Below are 14,202 nucleotides of genomic sequence, written 5' to 3' on the forward strand. Positions count from 1 at the left end.
CTGGCAGAGATGAGGGAAAGCAGTAGCTGGCATACCTGGAGCCTGCAAAAGATGTCACTCCCAGCTGTCCTGCGGCAGAGGATCACCAGTCAGTGGCCTGTCCACCCCCACAAGGCAGGTTTCCAAGGCTGAGCTAGGGGTGAGGCCAGCGCACATCAAGCCCTATTCAGCTGCAGGAGCGCACTGTTGACAGCACAAGAGCCACACTCCTTGTTTTCTTCTCCCCTAGAGCCCTGGAAAGCAAGCTTATGACAGGTGGGTTCATCACAAGTAATCCACCCCTCATCTGGAGCAAGCATTATGGTGGCCCAACTCTGGCCACTGCTTCCATGCCAGAGGAAAGGAAGAGAGAAGCTTGCTGCGCCAGCTGGGTGCAGAGCCAGAAGCAAAGATGTGCTGGTAGGAAAGAAAGCTGACCCTGGGCTACCTGCAGTAGCAGTCTTGAGGGGATAAAACTGGGTTGGCTTTTATTCAGCTCACTCATCTACAGACATGTAAACAAGAAGTGACAGGAAACTGGAGGGACGTGGCGTGCACGCCCCATGTCACACACCGCCCGGGCAGAGGCTCAACCACCTGGAAGAGCGGACGCCCACGCTCTCCCTCCCTGGCAGTGGGGAAGATGCCAGCCATGCCTCCTGAGGTGACAGGGTACAGTTCGGGTGCATTGATCTTCTTTTCTTGCCCCTCTTTAAGCTGTGGTATCAGCACTTGCTGGTGTTGTGATCCCCGGAGGCCTGCTGCATTGCTACAGAGCAGCCCTTTGGCTGGGTGGGGTGGTCCGACAGGCTGGCAGCCAGCTGGTGTGCCCAGTTTGTTGCAGAAGAGGTCATCTGTTCCTAGTTCTTTGCAAACCTGAGCTGTTTCTTCCCCGGTCCCCCACTTCCCCTAGCAGTCATTGTGGAGGAAGGGGGATGCCCCGTGGGTCAGTGACTTGACCCTCTTGCAGGTTCTTGACGAGCTGAGCCAGCCAGCGCTTTGTGGTGGTGTCATCCTTCAGGACTTGGGCAAAGGTGGTGTCCTTCAGCTGGTCAGGAAGGCACTGCCTGAGAGCTTCACGTGCCCTACATCAAGAGACAAGAAACAGGGCCCAACAAATAAACTCACAGGGGCAAGAGGGGAAGCAAACCCCACTCAGGACACAACACTCTTTTGCCTGGCAGTCTCCTTGGCAGTGCCAGCAAAGGAAAGCACAAGCAGCGGCACTGCAGCACATGGTGCTCAGCCAGCTTCCAGCCCTCACAATGTACCCCACTGAGGAAAGAACCTGTGTCCTGACACTTGCCAGTCAAGAGCAACACTATGCCAGGAGAGGCAGAGATAAAAAATACATACCCAACAGCTTTGGGCAGAGCTTTTGATGAGCATGAAGGCAGCATGTACTCCTTTAACTGAATCTCCTCTGTTGGCTTCTATTGCTAACAGCCCACATGATGCTGTGCACTATGCTCAACATGAGGTTGAGCATAGTGCACCTTCCACATCAGCCCCTCCCTTGCACATAATTCAAGCTCCCTTTGAGCTCAGGTGATCTGCACAGCTTGAATTTGCACAAGCCCCAAACAGTCACCGTTTCTCTCATGTGCCATAAAACCTCCTGGGACTAGTAGTGGAAAAAAACCCCAAACCAACCAACCCACCCAAACCACACTGAGCTAAAGCTGATCTAAGGACAGACTCTCCCCAGGTAGATGCTGTGGAGAAGAACTGAACTTCCAAAGGACTAGAAGAATGCCCTGACCAAACTCCTAAAATGCTTACCTGGGATTGTCGGAGAGGCGAAGGTAGCAGCGGACGACATGTTTCAGCAGTCGTGCCGACGGCTCCTTGGAGAGCTGCAGGACCATTTTACCCTGTTTGACAGAGGCCAGTGTCACCAAAGTCTTTGTCACAACAACCTCACAATCAGCTGAACTGGGAAGCACCATTAAATTGCTCATGCTGGCTTCCCATGCATCACTGCCCACTACCTTCCATCTAGACGCCCCTGCACAGAACCCAGTGTTCTACTTGCCAAGATGCCTTTGGACTTGACTGTTCTACCTCTATTTGGTTCTTATCTTCCCAAGACTGCTTAGGGGTCCACATCTCTGCTAGATTAAAGAGAACCACTCGTGAAGGCAGGCAGTCATATCCCACATGCTCTGATAAACTCAGGCTGAGTCACCTTGTGAGGTGTGTTCCCAAGCTCTGCAACACTCCCTGTTCTCATCCATGCTGCTGTTTAAAACATTCAGGGCAGCCTGGGAAGTCTTGCTGAAGGACTGGCCTCACCCACACCACATATCTCATGAAGGACTGGCTTCATTCTCTCCTGGTCTTATCAAGCACCCAGGAGTTGTATTTTGTCTTTCTGCTACACCTCTCATTAAACCATTACTAGGAAGTACGAGCAGGACAGACCTCCCTGGTCCAGCCTCTATTTCTCCCACTGTGTAGGATTTTGTGCATGGTTGCACCTTTGAAGGCACCCAGCCTAGTGAGCAGTGTATCTGCAACATGCCTGCTCTGAAGTTCAGCAGTCTTCTTCCTCATATTTAGGAGTCAATCAGAACTGCCCAGCAAGTTTTCTTTTTCCAGTAAAACATTAGCTAGCACTAACAATTTCCCTCATTATAGAGAATCACAGACTTGTCAGAGTTGGAAGGAACCCCAAGGATCATCCAGTTTGAACCCCCCTGCCATGGGCAGGGACACCCTTCACTAGACCAGGTTGCCCAGAGCCACATCCATCTTTGCCTTAAAAACATCCAGGGATGAGGCTTCCACCACCTCCCTGGACAATCTGTTCCAGTGTCTCGCCACCCTTATGGTGAAGAACCTCTTCCCAATGTCTAACCTAAATCTCCCCTCCTCTAGCTTGGATCCATCTCCCCTAGCTCTATCACTATCTGACACCCTAAGAAATCCCTCATCAGCTTTCTTATAGACTCCCTTCAGGTATTGGAAGGCCACAACAGAGTCTCCTTGGAGCCTTCTCTTTTCCAAACAGAACAACCCCAACTCTTCTGAGCTTGTCCTCATAAGAGAGGTGCTCCAGCCCAAATTCACCTCTTACCTAGACAGTCAGTCAGCAGTTAGCTTCACCTGCCCTTTTGCAAGCTTCCCATTCCCAGCAATTCCCCAGGACATCAATCCTTCTTCAAAATAAAGAGCAAGTCAGAGACATCTCAGACCACTCTTGGATGGGAAATACTAACATGCCCTTTTAAAAGCATCTGAAGGTTACATTAACATCTTAGTTATCAGCAGACAAAGAAGGAAATATAATCACCTTCATGAGACAGGGTCACACTCCAAATATTTGAAACAAAGGAGTTTATGAATGCTTTTATCTTTCTCCATAGCACTGCAGAACATTAATCGTGTCAGTGCTTCACTACATCCCAGCTAGGATTTCTTCCATCCTAACACAGTTTTAGTTGTTCACATCCTTCTCTGCTTGTATCCTTCCCAGCTGTCACAGTTTTCCCTTGGCTTCCTTCCCTCCCTCCATACCCCAGGGCTTATAACTGCTTCTTTCACTTTGCCCTCAAGCTAGATGTAATCTCATCAAAGCCAATCCTCTTCCTGAATAAAAAAAGAAGTCATCTCAGACACTGTGGGTAGCAACTCGCTGTTGTGCTTATTTTGCTGCTTAGGGATGAATTAAGAGGCAACATTTTCTCTACATGTGGAAAAACAGACAAATAAATATTCCCAGTGAAAGCATCAACATTTGGACACAGAAGCAGCACTGCAAAGCACCTGATTAATGCTGTATTTATTTCTCCTGAGACTGCTCTTTGGAAAGCAAGCAAGCAGCTAAACACAAAAGCAGGACAATGGCTGTTCCAGGGCAGGTATATTCCCCTCAATGGGTTCAAAGATTAAATAAAGCTCAAATTTGGGCTACTACTCCTGGGATGAAAAGTAAGTACCCAGCTTCTCCTTCACAGGGAATAGATAATTGTTTGCTCTTTCCATGTTACAATACAAGAATTGGAGTCATAAGCAGTGTTTCATAGGAGCCAGGTTCAAGGAGTAAAAAAGGTCATTGACCTTCCAAGCAGTGAAAGGGAAACTTGTGAAAGCCTGTGGCAAAAGATACTGAATGCAAAAGGTTTCCACAGGTTCAAGGGGAGGATAGGACAAATGTAGGGGGGGTCACTACCCCAAGAAACCAAAAGCTGAAAACAGCTGGCAGCTGTGAGACTGTTATGAGGGCAATGCTCACAGACACTTGCCCCACTCCTACTCCTTTGCTCAACCTGCTGCTCTCTCATTGTCTTCTGGGAGACAGAGATGCAAAAACAACAGATCCATGGTCTGAGCTGTGTGATCATTCCTACCTAAAATTAAATCAGTTCATGACCAGTCAACAACCCTGAAAACTCTTTTTTTCTTCTCTGGAGATGTTTACAACTAATGGATTCTCTTGGCAAGGAAATCAGAGATATACAAAGGAAACATGTGGAAGCAGAGAGCTACCGTGTCACAGAAGCAGTAAGCCCCAAGAACCGTTTGCCTCCTTCAGACTTGTGCTTCAGCCAGGGAGCAATGAAGCAGCTACTGAAGAACTAGGCTGCCAGAGCACAATTCTCCCTTGTTATGAGAGAGGAAGTAAATGATCTTACCAGTATCATGGCAACATGGGAAAAGCGCTCGTAAGTCTGGCAGATGTATGCCAGCCCCGTGTCATCCAGCAGGATTTTCTGCAGAATAAACGTGGCAACCTGGAGAGGGGAGAAAGCACAAAAATGGCACATGAACAACTTCCCTATCCTGAAAAGAGAGAGACAGCCTTTGTGCTGTGTTCTTTTCAAGGCAGTCCCAGAGCTGAAAGACCTTCCAGCAGGTAGCAAATGCTTTACTTGGTAGAAGATTAAAGGCAAAAGAAAAGGCAGGACACCTCATAACACTTTGCTATAGGGAAGAGGACACAAAACAAGTGTGTCCAGACAACTGGATGCAGGTTGCATAAGACAGCAACTGCTGCTGGGCTGCTCAGACAGCCTCAGGATTATGGTCACATAACTCTGTCACAGAGCAAGAGGCAGGAAAAGGATCTGTTCCTTGACCCTGGCATTTAAACAGCAAACTGATTTTTCATCTTGAGCGCTCCCAATTCATGAGACATGACTTTCCTGAAGAACCTCATGCAGGCTTTACCAGAGAAGCACAAACAGATTGAAACCTGCAACCAGCCTGTCTGGGTCACTCAAACAGTCTGGCTATAGATGTGAGCTCAGGGAAAAGGAGCCCCTGATGAGGGGAGACAACAAACTGGTGCAGGGTGATGAACGTCCCTATAATCACCACTAACAGCTGCCGACCCACTTCTGCAACACATAGCTAGAGCATTTGTTCTCTCAGGCCAAGGACAGTTGATGCATCTCAGTCCTGAAAGTTACTCTGCAGGGTTGCAGAGGAAGGAATGGCTGTTGAAAGCAGCAAGACCTTTCCCAGTAAGATTACCAAGCTTAGGAACTCCAACTTAGTTTGTCAGCTTTGGTTTGTTTGTGTTTTTTTTTTTTTTGAGGTAAAAACACCACCCAGAGTCACCACAGCATTTGTAGCAGGATACAAGCCAGCTCTGCAGGTGACTGGCTGATTGGTCAGATCTAAACAACAGGAAGCCTTAATTAAGAGAAAGAGAGTAGGTACCGTTTTGGAGAGTTCACTGCCAGACTCCATAATGCGTAAGCACAAAGGGATAATTTCTGTTGTCAGTAAGAAATTTATCACTTCTTGCTCATCAGTTTTCACCAAGGCTCCTTAAAAAAAACAGAAACCCCAAAATCAATAAACAATAGTTTTAAAAAAACAAACCTCACATTTCAAAGAGGGGCTGTGCTGTGTCCTCCTCAAGAATCATTAAGCAGGCAGAGCAACTGTCACTTTGAACATGTGGCAGCACATGGCTGGAGAAGAAATCTCTTCAGCAGCATAAAAGCAAACTGGGACTGGGAGTTGGTGTTTTTTCAGAAAGGGGATGCATCCTTGGCTCTCCCCCAGGGACAACACAAACACAAGAGGATCATGCCACCCACAGCAACCTCTGGGAAGGAGAAATGCACTTTAAAACTATCTTACTTTAGGCATTGAGCGAAAACTGTTTTGGATAGAAGGAAGAAATAAACAGGATAAGGAGAAGGCAGGGCAAATACACCCAAGACAGTCATTGACAAGGAACCAAAGAAAGCTCTGTTTGCACCCATCCATCCCAGTTTCTAGCTGGCTGGGCTGAGGGCTAGGGCACAGTAGGCCTGCAGGTGCTTGCACTCACAGGTAATACATTTTGCCAATACACCCAGACTTTTCTGACAAGTGAAAACCCCCAGTTCCTACACACCAAGAGGAGCCTGCCTTCACAAGTGATGGAAAAGGCAGGGCTTCTCCTGGTAATACTACAGGACTCAGAAGATCCCAGTTAAGAGGAGAGCTGTGATTTTTGCTGAGCAGGTCTCCATTCACACAGCATGAAGTGCATCCAACTCAGTAAGAAGCTCATGCCCTAGCAGCAGTCTGGCTGCTTACCAATCACTCCGAGGCTCGTGAGCCGCAGATACTCAAACGGACGTGTCTTGCTAACAGTGTGCAAGAAAGGGTACAGGAAGAGTGGGATGTGAGCTGCCAGAAAAGCTGACCTGCAATAAAGGGAGAACACCCAACATAAGAGACAAGGAAAACAAAGTGGCCACACAATCCAGCACTGCCTCGACCTACAGGAAGGCTTGGAAACAGACTGTTAAAAGGCCTGTAGCGACAGGACAAGAGGCAATGGTTTCAAACATTAGGATGGATGTTAGGAGGAAGTTCTTTACCATGAGGGTAAAGGAACACTAGAACAAGTTACCCAGGGAGAAAGTTGAAGAGTCATCCTTGGAGATATTCAGGGCCAGGCTCGACAGGGCTCAGAGCAACCTGATCTAATGGAGTATGTCCCTGCTCACCTCAGGGGGCTGGACTAGATTACCTTTGAAGGTCCCTTCCAACCAAACCATTCTATGATTCTATGACTATTTCTGACAGACACCACTGCTGCTGCTCCTCAAAAGAGGTTAACAGTTAGTTCTCTGGTGGAAAGGTAGGAAATAAATTCTTTTCCCCCCTACTTGACAGGGGCCAGACACAGACTGAGGAAACCTGAAGTCAGGCACTGCCTGAGGACTCCAGGCATGGCTCCTTTGACACAGGGGTCTCTGAGGATGATGGTCCTTTGGACAGCTGGTCTAAATAACTGTAAGCTGCTGGTCTACATAGGTCATTAAAATAAGGATGCTGCAGAGAGCACTCAGCACCCAAGCACACACATCTGTGGCTGATCTCCCATGAACAGCTGTGATTTGATGTCTGGGGAATTTGCAGTGTCTTGGACAAGCCAGGGAATGCAATGCATTTAGGACCATCATAAAGATGACTTCCTGTAAATGAATGAAAGCAGGAGGCAGCTGCCTGTGTTCCAGTTCTGTCTGTTCCACTTCTCTTGGTGAAGAAGAAGAAAATGGCTTACATGTTTCTGGAGTCAGACAGGCTCAACCATCAGCATCAACACCTTGCTTGGAAGTGCTTACCTTGTTTCAGGATGTGATGCAACACACTGTAGTAGAGCTAAAGCATTGCAGACTCTGTTGGACTGGTGAGCTGTCAGTGTTGGAGGGTTGATTGATGGGTAAATATTTACAATTTCCTACAAAATTAATAGATGAAGAAAAGTTAAAGGAGAAAAACCATCAGAAAGCTGCACCAAAGCATTTGCCCAACAAAGAACTCTGGTGACAGGAGACAAGCATCTGCTTTCACCAAATATCACTTTGAAGTCACACGGCAGCCATGATCCTGCCCAGACAAGGGCAGAGCTGTGTCAGTCAGACAAGGACTAACAACCTTAATTTCAGTAAAACAGGGTTCTTCTGACTCCCTGACTAGTGAACTTCCAGACTGAACAGGAGCATTGCAGGAGCACACCCACTCTGTTCATACTGCAGCTCCTAGGGTGGAGAAGCAGCTCAGAGCAAGAAATGTAGTTCAGAAACCTGCCTGCTTCCCACTACAGATCCCTCCTTATTTCCTTCACTTGTTTCAGAGTCACTCCAAGAAGAGTTTGCCATTGCCAGTCCTGCACTCTTTTCTCTCCTTTGACCAAAATGAGTAGATTCAGCACTGAAAGATGCCAGTCCTCAGCTGGAGGGCAGTTTGCCCAGAGGTAAGTTGAGTCACTCAGTTTCACATGAGTGCAGGCACATTCCCTCACAAAGATCTCTGGGCAGCGAGGAGCAATCTGATCAGGAAGTGCCCAAACTCATATAAAACAAATCAAAACAGAGACCAAAACTCTCATGGCTTTGCTATGACATTGTATGAAAATAAGAAGAATGGGATCTGCAAGGAGCTCACACACTCAAGAACTTGCCTGTAGCCCTTCCAACTAGGTAAGCCATCTAATTATAATCTAATTAGAAATCTTACAGCCTAACATGTGCTGCCTTGTGAGTGATGAAGAGCAAACAGGCTTCCCACATTTGATCCTCTTACCACCTGATCCAACATACAGCATACTCTCAGCAACGGCAATAACGGGACAAGGTCTTATGAGGAGCAGCTGAGGGAACTGGGGTTGTTTAGTCTGGAGAAAAGGAAGCTCAGGGGAGACCTTCTCACTCTGAAGGGAAGTGCACAACTACCTGAATGGAGGTTGTAGCAAGGTGGGTGTCAGTATCTCCTCCTAGTAAGAAGTGATAGGACAAGACAAAACGACCTCAAGTGGCACCAGGGGAGGTTTAGATTGGATTTTAGAAAACAATTCTTCACCAAAAGGGTTATCAAACTCTGGAATAAGCTCCATGCCTAGAAGTGTTTAAAAGATGCACAGGTGTGGTGCTAAGGGGCACAGTCCAGCAACAGACTGGGTAGAGCTAGATAACTGCTGGATTCAGTGATCTTAGGCTTCTTTTCCAATCAAACCCATCTGATTCTACAAAGGACCTCGCTCAATACGTCCCCAGATCTGCCCTGCTGGTGCCTAAGCTCTGCAATGTGCTGGTGCTGCACTGCAGAACAAAGACACTGCCAGTCCTACCCACCTGAAGGAGCGCAGCGATGGTGCCAAACGAGTGCCATAGCATGGGGGCAAGGTCAGGCACAGACTCGCGCTTCTTGCTCAGCTCCAGCAGCGCATTCTCCCGGGTTTCAGGGCTGGACAGCTCATTGATCCACTGGTAGATCTTTTCACGGTCGACCTGAGCCAGTGCTGTTGGCACAGGCTGCCAGGGAGACAAGAAAACTTCAGTGCAAACATTTTACCCAAGTCTCACCCAAACCCTTCCCACAACCTGGCAGATAAGCAAAAAAGTGCTCAAGAAACTCCTGAATGGGAGAGGGAAGAACTAAAGCTGCACTGAGATGCTCTGGATATAGATCCCTTCCTTACATTAGTCTTATTATGTCACATATTTGAAATGCAAGAGGTTTACTTTCTGACCTCACTTAATCCAGCTGCCAAGAAATACCTTGTAACTTTGGTTTGCAACACAGGACAGTCTGCGCCAGCAGGGCACCCAAAGAGGGCACCCATACTACATCATTTGCTCCACCTGCACTTAACACTCATTTCAGGGTTCAAGTGCAAGCTTACACAAATTCAAATTAAGGCAGCTGCTGCCTTTTACTCTCTGAGGATGTCCACAACTTTGGAACCTGCCAATGGGAGTCACATAATGGACACAAGAAAAACACTCTTATCAATTACAGAAGAATTCTCACTAGTCCAACAACAGCACAACACTGTCCACAACCTGCTCTCTCAGCCAGCTCCTCTATCTTGCTTACACGTACAAAGCTAAAAGGGACTTTTTTCCAGGCTGAATTTGTGCAAAAAATGCTGCCTAAAATAAACCCAGAGTAGAGCAGAGCAGTATTCAGTCAAGGCACATTTCACAGTGCTCAGGAGAAATTCAGGTTTTCTCTCCTGCCTTTTGTGGAACATCAGGAAAAGAACACCATCAGACCCAACAAGCTTTCAGACCAACATAATGAGGGAAGGCTGGGAAAGAAAAGAAGAGAAACAAGGACAGTTCGTAGCATAGTTTCTGTGGAGAGGGCAAGGCACAACCCTCCAATGATATCTTAATTTCAGGGGGACCTCATTGCTGTTCACAACTACCTGAAGGGAGGCTGTAGCCAGGTGGGGTTGGGCTCTTCTGCCAGACAACCAGAAACAGAACAAGGGGACAGAGTCTCAAGCTGTGCCAGGGGAAGTATAGGCTGGATGTTAGGAGGAAGTTCTTCACAGAGAGAGTGATTGGCATTGGAATGGGCTGCCCAGGGAGGTGGTGGAGTGGCCGTGCCTGGAGGTGTTGAAGCCAAGCCTGGCTGGGGCACTTAGTGCCATGATCTGGTTGACTGGCTAGGGCTGGGGGATAGGTTGGACTGGATGATCTTGGAGCTCCCTTCCAACCTGGTTGATTCTGTGAATTAAAGTGTCTCTGCTGGCACAAGCACTCAACGTGCAAACACTCAGCAGGCTTCCTAAGTTCAGGTACCAAATTCTGACCAAACCAAGCATGGCATTAAAACCTCTTCCATGAACACTTCCAAAAGCCAGGTCAGAATCTATCCAAACATTCTGCTGTAGTATTTACTACTCCAGTAAAACACAGCCCTGGTTGTACACTGCTGCTCCTGAGCCTAAGCCTGTCCGCAAGCAACCACCTCAACACCTTCACCTGTGCAGCAGCTGCACTGGGAGCAGAGAATGGGTTGTTTCTGTTTTCAATTCAGACTGAACCTCTCCATGCATGTACAACAACAGATGTGAGCACTGCATGTACTACACTGAAGCCAGCACTACTACCAAGCAGCTCATCACTGAAGAGAACACAAATGAGTTCAGAAATCAAGTGGCCAGAACCAAACCTTAAGCCATATGTCAGAGGCAGGCTCCCAGAGCTGCAGGAGGGATGAAGGGAGACTTCTCAGCCTTTGGCAGACACCTCCAGGGCTCTCTGTCTCTATTACTGAAAAGGTTTCCCCCCTCCATTAATCCACACATTACATTCACAGTCACATCCAAAGAGATTCTTCCCCAGCTGTGGGATCTCTCCCTCCTTCAGCCATATCCATCTTATTATTTCATTTAGATACTAACATATAAGCTAATGCACTGCTTGCAGTCCCTCTACTCAAGGGCACAAACATCTCTGCAGTATTTCATCTTTCCTCATATCTTCTTTTTTCTTTTGTCACCTTCCTTTTTTGTTTGTCTTGCAGAATCTCAGGCTAAATTAGTAATCCTGCAAATCTGCTACAGTCTGGCACAGCTGGGAGTGCAATTCCAATGCTAACTCCTACACTGGAGCTCAGAGAGAGAGAGAATGAGCAGAGCTCATGTGTTTTTTATTTGGGATATTAGAGTGATCAGCATTGTAGCAATCATGTTGTTATAATTGGGTTATCTAAAGCTGACATCTATTTTTCTAGACTAACTGAAGTATTAGTTCCTGTAAGCTTAAATACATTGACCCTTTAAAAGCACAATCATGCGACTGTGATCCCTGGAGGACATTAAGTACATTTTCCACACAATTAAGTTTATGATGTCCAATATGTCTCTTAGTCAGAACCAACTGCTTTTGACAGGCTCTGAAGTTGCTACTCTCAGTTTAAAATGAAAGATCTGGGTTTTTTCTTATTTTCCTACTTCACTGTTGCAACTCCTCCCTTTAAACCTAAAATCCTGGTGAGCTGAGGGCTACACACCAATCCTGCCAGGCAGACTTCCTCCTGCACACAAGGGGAGCAGAAATTACCTAGGGCACCTCAACACAGCACATGCTAACCACCTCTGCATCATGAAAGATGTGGTAACACCTTTCTCAAGAGAAATGATGTTACCTTAAACATCCCACACCTGATTACATTTCCAACAACCATATAACAAACTAGATTCATGCAGGTGGCTCTATCTTCCTAATTGAGCAATTAACTTTCAACTTCACTGGCAGCAAATTACCTGGTTTGGATTGGGCTTTCAATACTTCACTGCTAGTTACAGCAACATTCATTTGTTCCAGCCTTTAGCACATTATGTTGTCTTCAGCTCCAAAACTGAAGTGGCAGCTCTGACACCAGTATTGCTCCATACAGAGCAGTTCTCTGACTTACTACAGCTTTATCATGGATGCATTCATAGAATCAACCTGCATCCAGTTCTGGAGCCCCTATTACAAGAGGGATGAGGAGATGCTGGAGAGTGTCCAGAGAAGGCCATGAAGATCCTCAAAGGGCTGCAGCAGCTCTGCTGTGAGCACAAACTGAAAGAGTTGGGGCTGTGCAGTCTAGAGAAGAGGAAGCTCCCAGGGGACCTTCTGGTGGCCTTCTAGGATCTGAAAGAGGCCAGCAAAAAAGCTGAGGAGGGACTTTTGAGGCTCTCAGGGAGTGCCAAGAGTGGGGGGAATGGAGCAAAGCTGGAGGTGGGGAGAGTCAGAGTGGAGGTGAGGAGGAAGTTGTTGAGCAGGAGAGTGGTGAGAGGCTGGAATGGGCTGCCCAGGGAGGTGGTTGAGGCCCCATGGCTGGAGGTGTTTAAGGCCAGGCTGGCTGAGGCTGTGTGCAGCCTGCTCTAGGGTAGGGTGTCCCTGGGCATGGCAGGGGGGTTGGCACTGGCTGCTCCTTGTGGTCCCTTCCAACCCTGTCTGATGCTATGACAAAAAGCCTTAACTGCCACTCTTGCAACATGACCCCAACCAAATACATACCAGAGATTCGATCAGCTCCAGGAGGTCTTACACATGTGATGAACATGCATTTGGAGAAGTGAAAACCACAACACAAACCTGCCCTGATGCGAGATAAGATGCAGTAACTGCATCATTCAAACTCAGTTGCCACTGTTTGAGCCAAACCAGGCCAAGGGACCGTTCCACCCCACCCCACCCCTGCAGCCTCCTGAAGGGGAAGAGGGCAAGCACCAACTACGGACAACAGCGCAAAGCGCTGGTGGAAAAGAACCAGGCAGTGCCGGCTTTGCCACCAGCTTGACTGCTGTCCTGGCGAACCTTCCACTGTCTCCTCTTTCCCTCTGCAGTCAAAGCCAGAAGTAGAAGAGCTCCAGAGAAGACGGATGGGTATAGAAGAGGCATCCAGGCAGAGAGGAGGAGGGCAGGAGGCAAGAGGAAGGCAAACTCTAGGCGATACCCACGTCGGGAAAGAAGCGCAGCCAGGGAAGCCTCTCCAGCCCCTGCCAGCGCCACTCCATCCCAGCGAGCAGCGGAGCAGCGCCAGGCCGCCGCAGGGGGGGCGAGGAGGAACCGCTGTGGCAGCAGTTGGAGCGAGAAAACGCTCGCTGAGCCTCCTCGTTCCCGAGGGGACGCCGCTGCCCGGCCGCCCACCGGCACGCCGGACGGAGGCTGCTCGCCACCCGCCCAGAGCCCCCTCCCAAGTAGGGCGGCCCTCCTCCCCCGCGCGGCCCACGCAGCGGGCCCCGCCCCAGGGCCAGCCCCGTTGCAGCGCCGTTGCTCACCGCGGCCGTGGCCAGGCTGTGCATGGTGAGCGCGGAGCGGAGCTGCCGCAGGCCGGGCTCAGGCGGCCGCCGCCATCGACGCAGGCCCTCCGACCCCTCACCCTGCCGCGGGGGACGCCGGGAGCGGCGCGGCGGGGCGGGGCCGGGGCTGCGCGCGGGCGGGCGCGCGGGGCGCCGGGAAGGGCGCCGCGGCGCTGACGTGAGCGGGCGCGCGGGCGTGCGTGCGTCGCGCGGCGTCTGGCGCTGCTGGCCGGTTCCCGCCATCCGCCGCCGCCGCCGCCCCCCTCCTCTCCCTTCCCCTCCCGCTCCGCTCCCGCTCCTTCCCGGCTCGCAGTCTGCCCAGCGGCTCCGTGGGCGCGGCGGGACGCAGGTACCGAGGTTCGTTTTCTCTCGTTCCTACCCGCTCCTCACGGCCGTGTCCGGCCGCCTACCCTCGCGCGGCGTGGCACCACCCCGCACCGCGGCCCGGGGCGGCCGTGGAGCAGCGGCGAGGGAGGCGCTCCCGGCCCGGGCTGGCGGTGGGGCCCTCCTCAGGAGCAGTAAGGAGAGGGGAGCGGGGCCGGCCGCCGAGCCGGACTGGGCAGGCAGGCTGCTGTGCGGGGGACACGGTGGTGCCTCGGGCAGCGCGCAAGGGTCGCTTCATTCATTTCTAGTAGTCTTTATTTAACACGTAGCCGGCCGCGCAGGCCGGAGCCCGCCGCGCC

At 49.8% G+C, this 14,202-nt stretch overlaps 2 protein-coding genes across 3 annotated transcripts in view; one reads left to right on the forward strand and one right to left on the reverse strand.

Annotated features, from left to right (window-relative positions):
* Window positions 1-441: 441 nt before the first annotated feature.
* Window positions 442-13,629, reverse strand: CNOT9 (CCR4-NOT transcription complex subunit 9). Its single transcript, XM_064165234.1, has 8 exons — window positions 13,499-13,629; window positions 9,066-9,245; window positions 7,557-7,672; window positions 6,520-6,629; window positions 5,647-5,756; window positions 4,617-4,715; window positions 1,762-1,853; window positions 442-1,064 (listed from the first exon to the last, which is right to left on the reverse strand). The coding sequence occupies exons 1-8, from the start codon at window positions 13,520-13,522 to the stop codon at window positions 896-898; spliced, it is 900 nt and encodes a 299-aa protein (XP_064021304.1). The 5' UTR covers window positions 13,523-13,629; the 3' UTR covers window positions 442-895.
* A 140-nt stretch (window positions 13,630-13,769) lies between these two features.
* USP37 (ubiquitin specific peptidase 37) overlaps window positions 13,770-14,202 on the forward strand; it is a 42,722-nt gene continuing 42,289 nt past the window's right edge. The window contains exon 1 of one of the 2 annotated variants that reach the window (XM_064165253.1): window positions 13,770-13,868. The gene's annotated coding sequence lies outside the window, so the exon portion shown is untranslated. Of the gene's footprint in view, window positions 13,877-14,202 lie in introns of both variants that reach the window. The other variant, XM_064165246.1, reaches the window with a different exon arrangement.

The sequence above is a fragment of the Pogoniulus pusillus genome, chromosome 2 (assembly GCF_015220805.1).
Source record: "Pogoniulus pusillus isolate bPogPus1 chromosome 2, bPogPus1.pri, whole genome shotgun sequence".
Taxonomy (NCBI): domain Eukaryota; kingdom Metazoa; phylum Chordata; class Aves; order Piciformes; family Lybiidae; genus Pogoniulus; species Pogoniulus pusillus.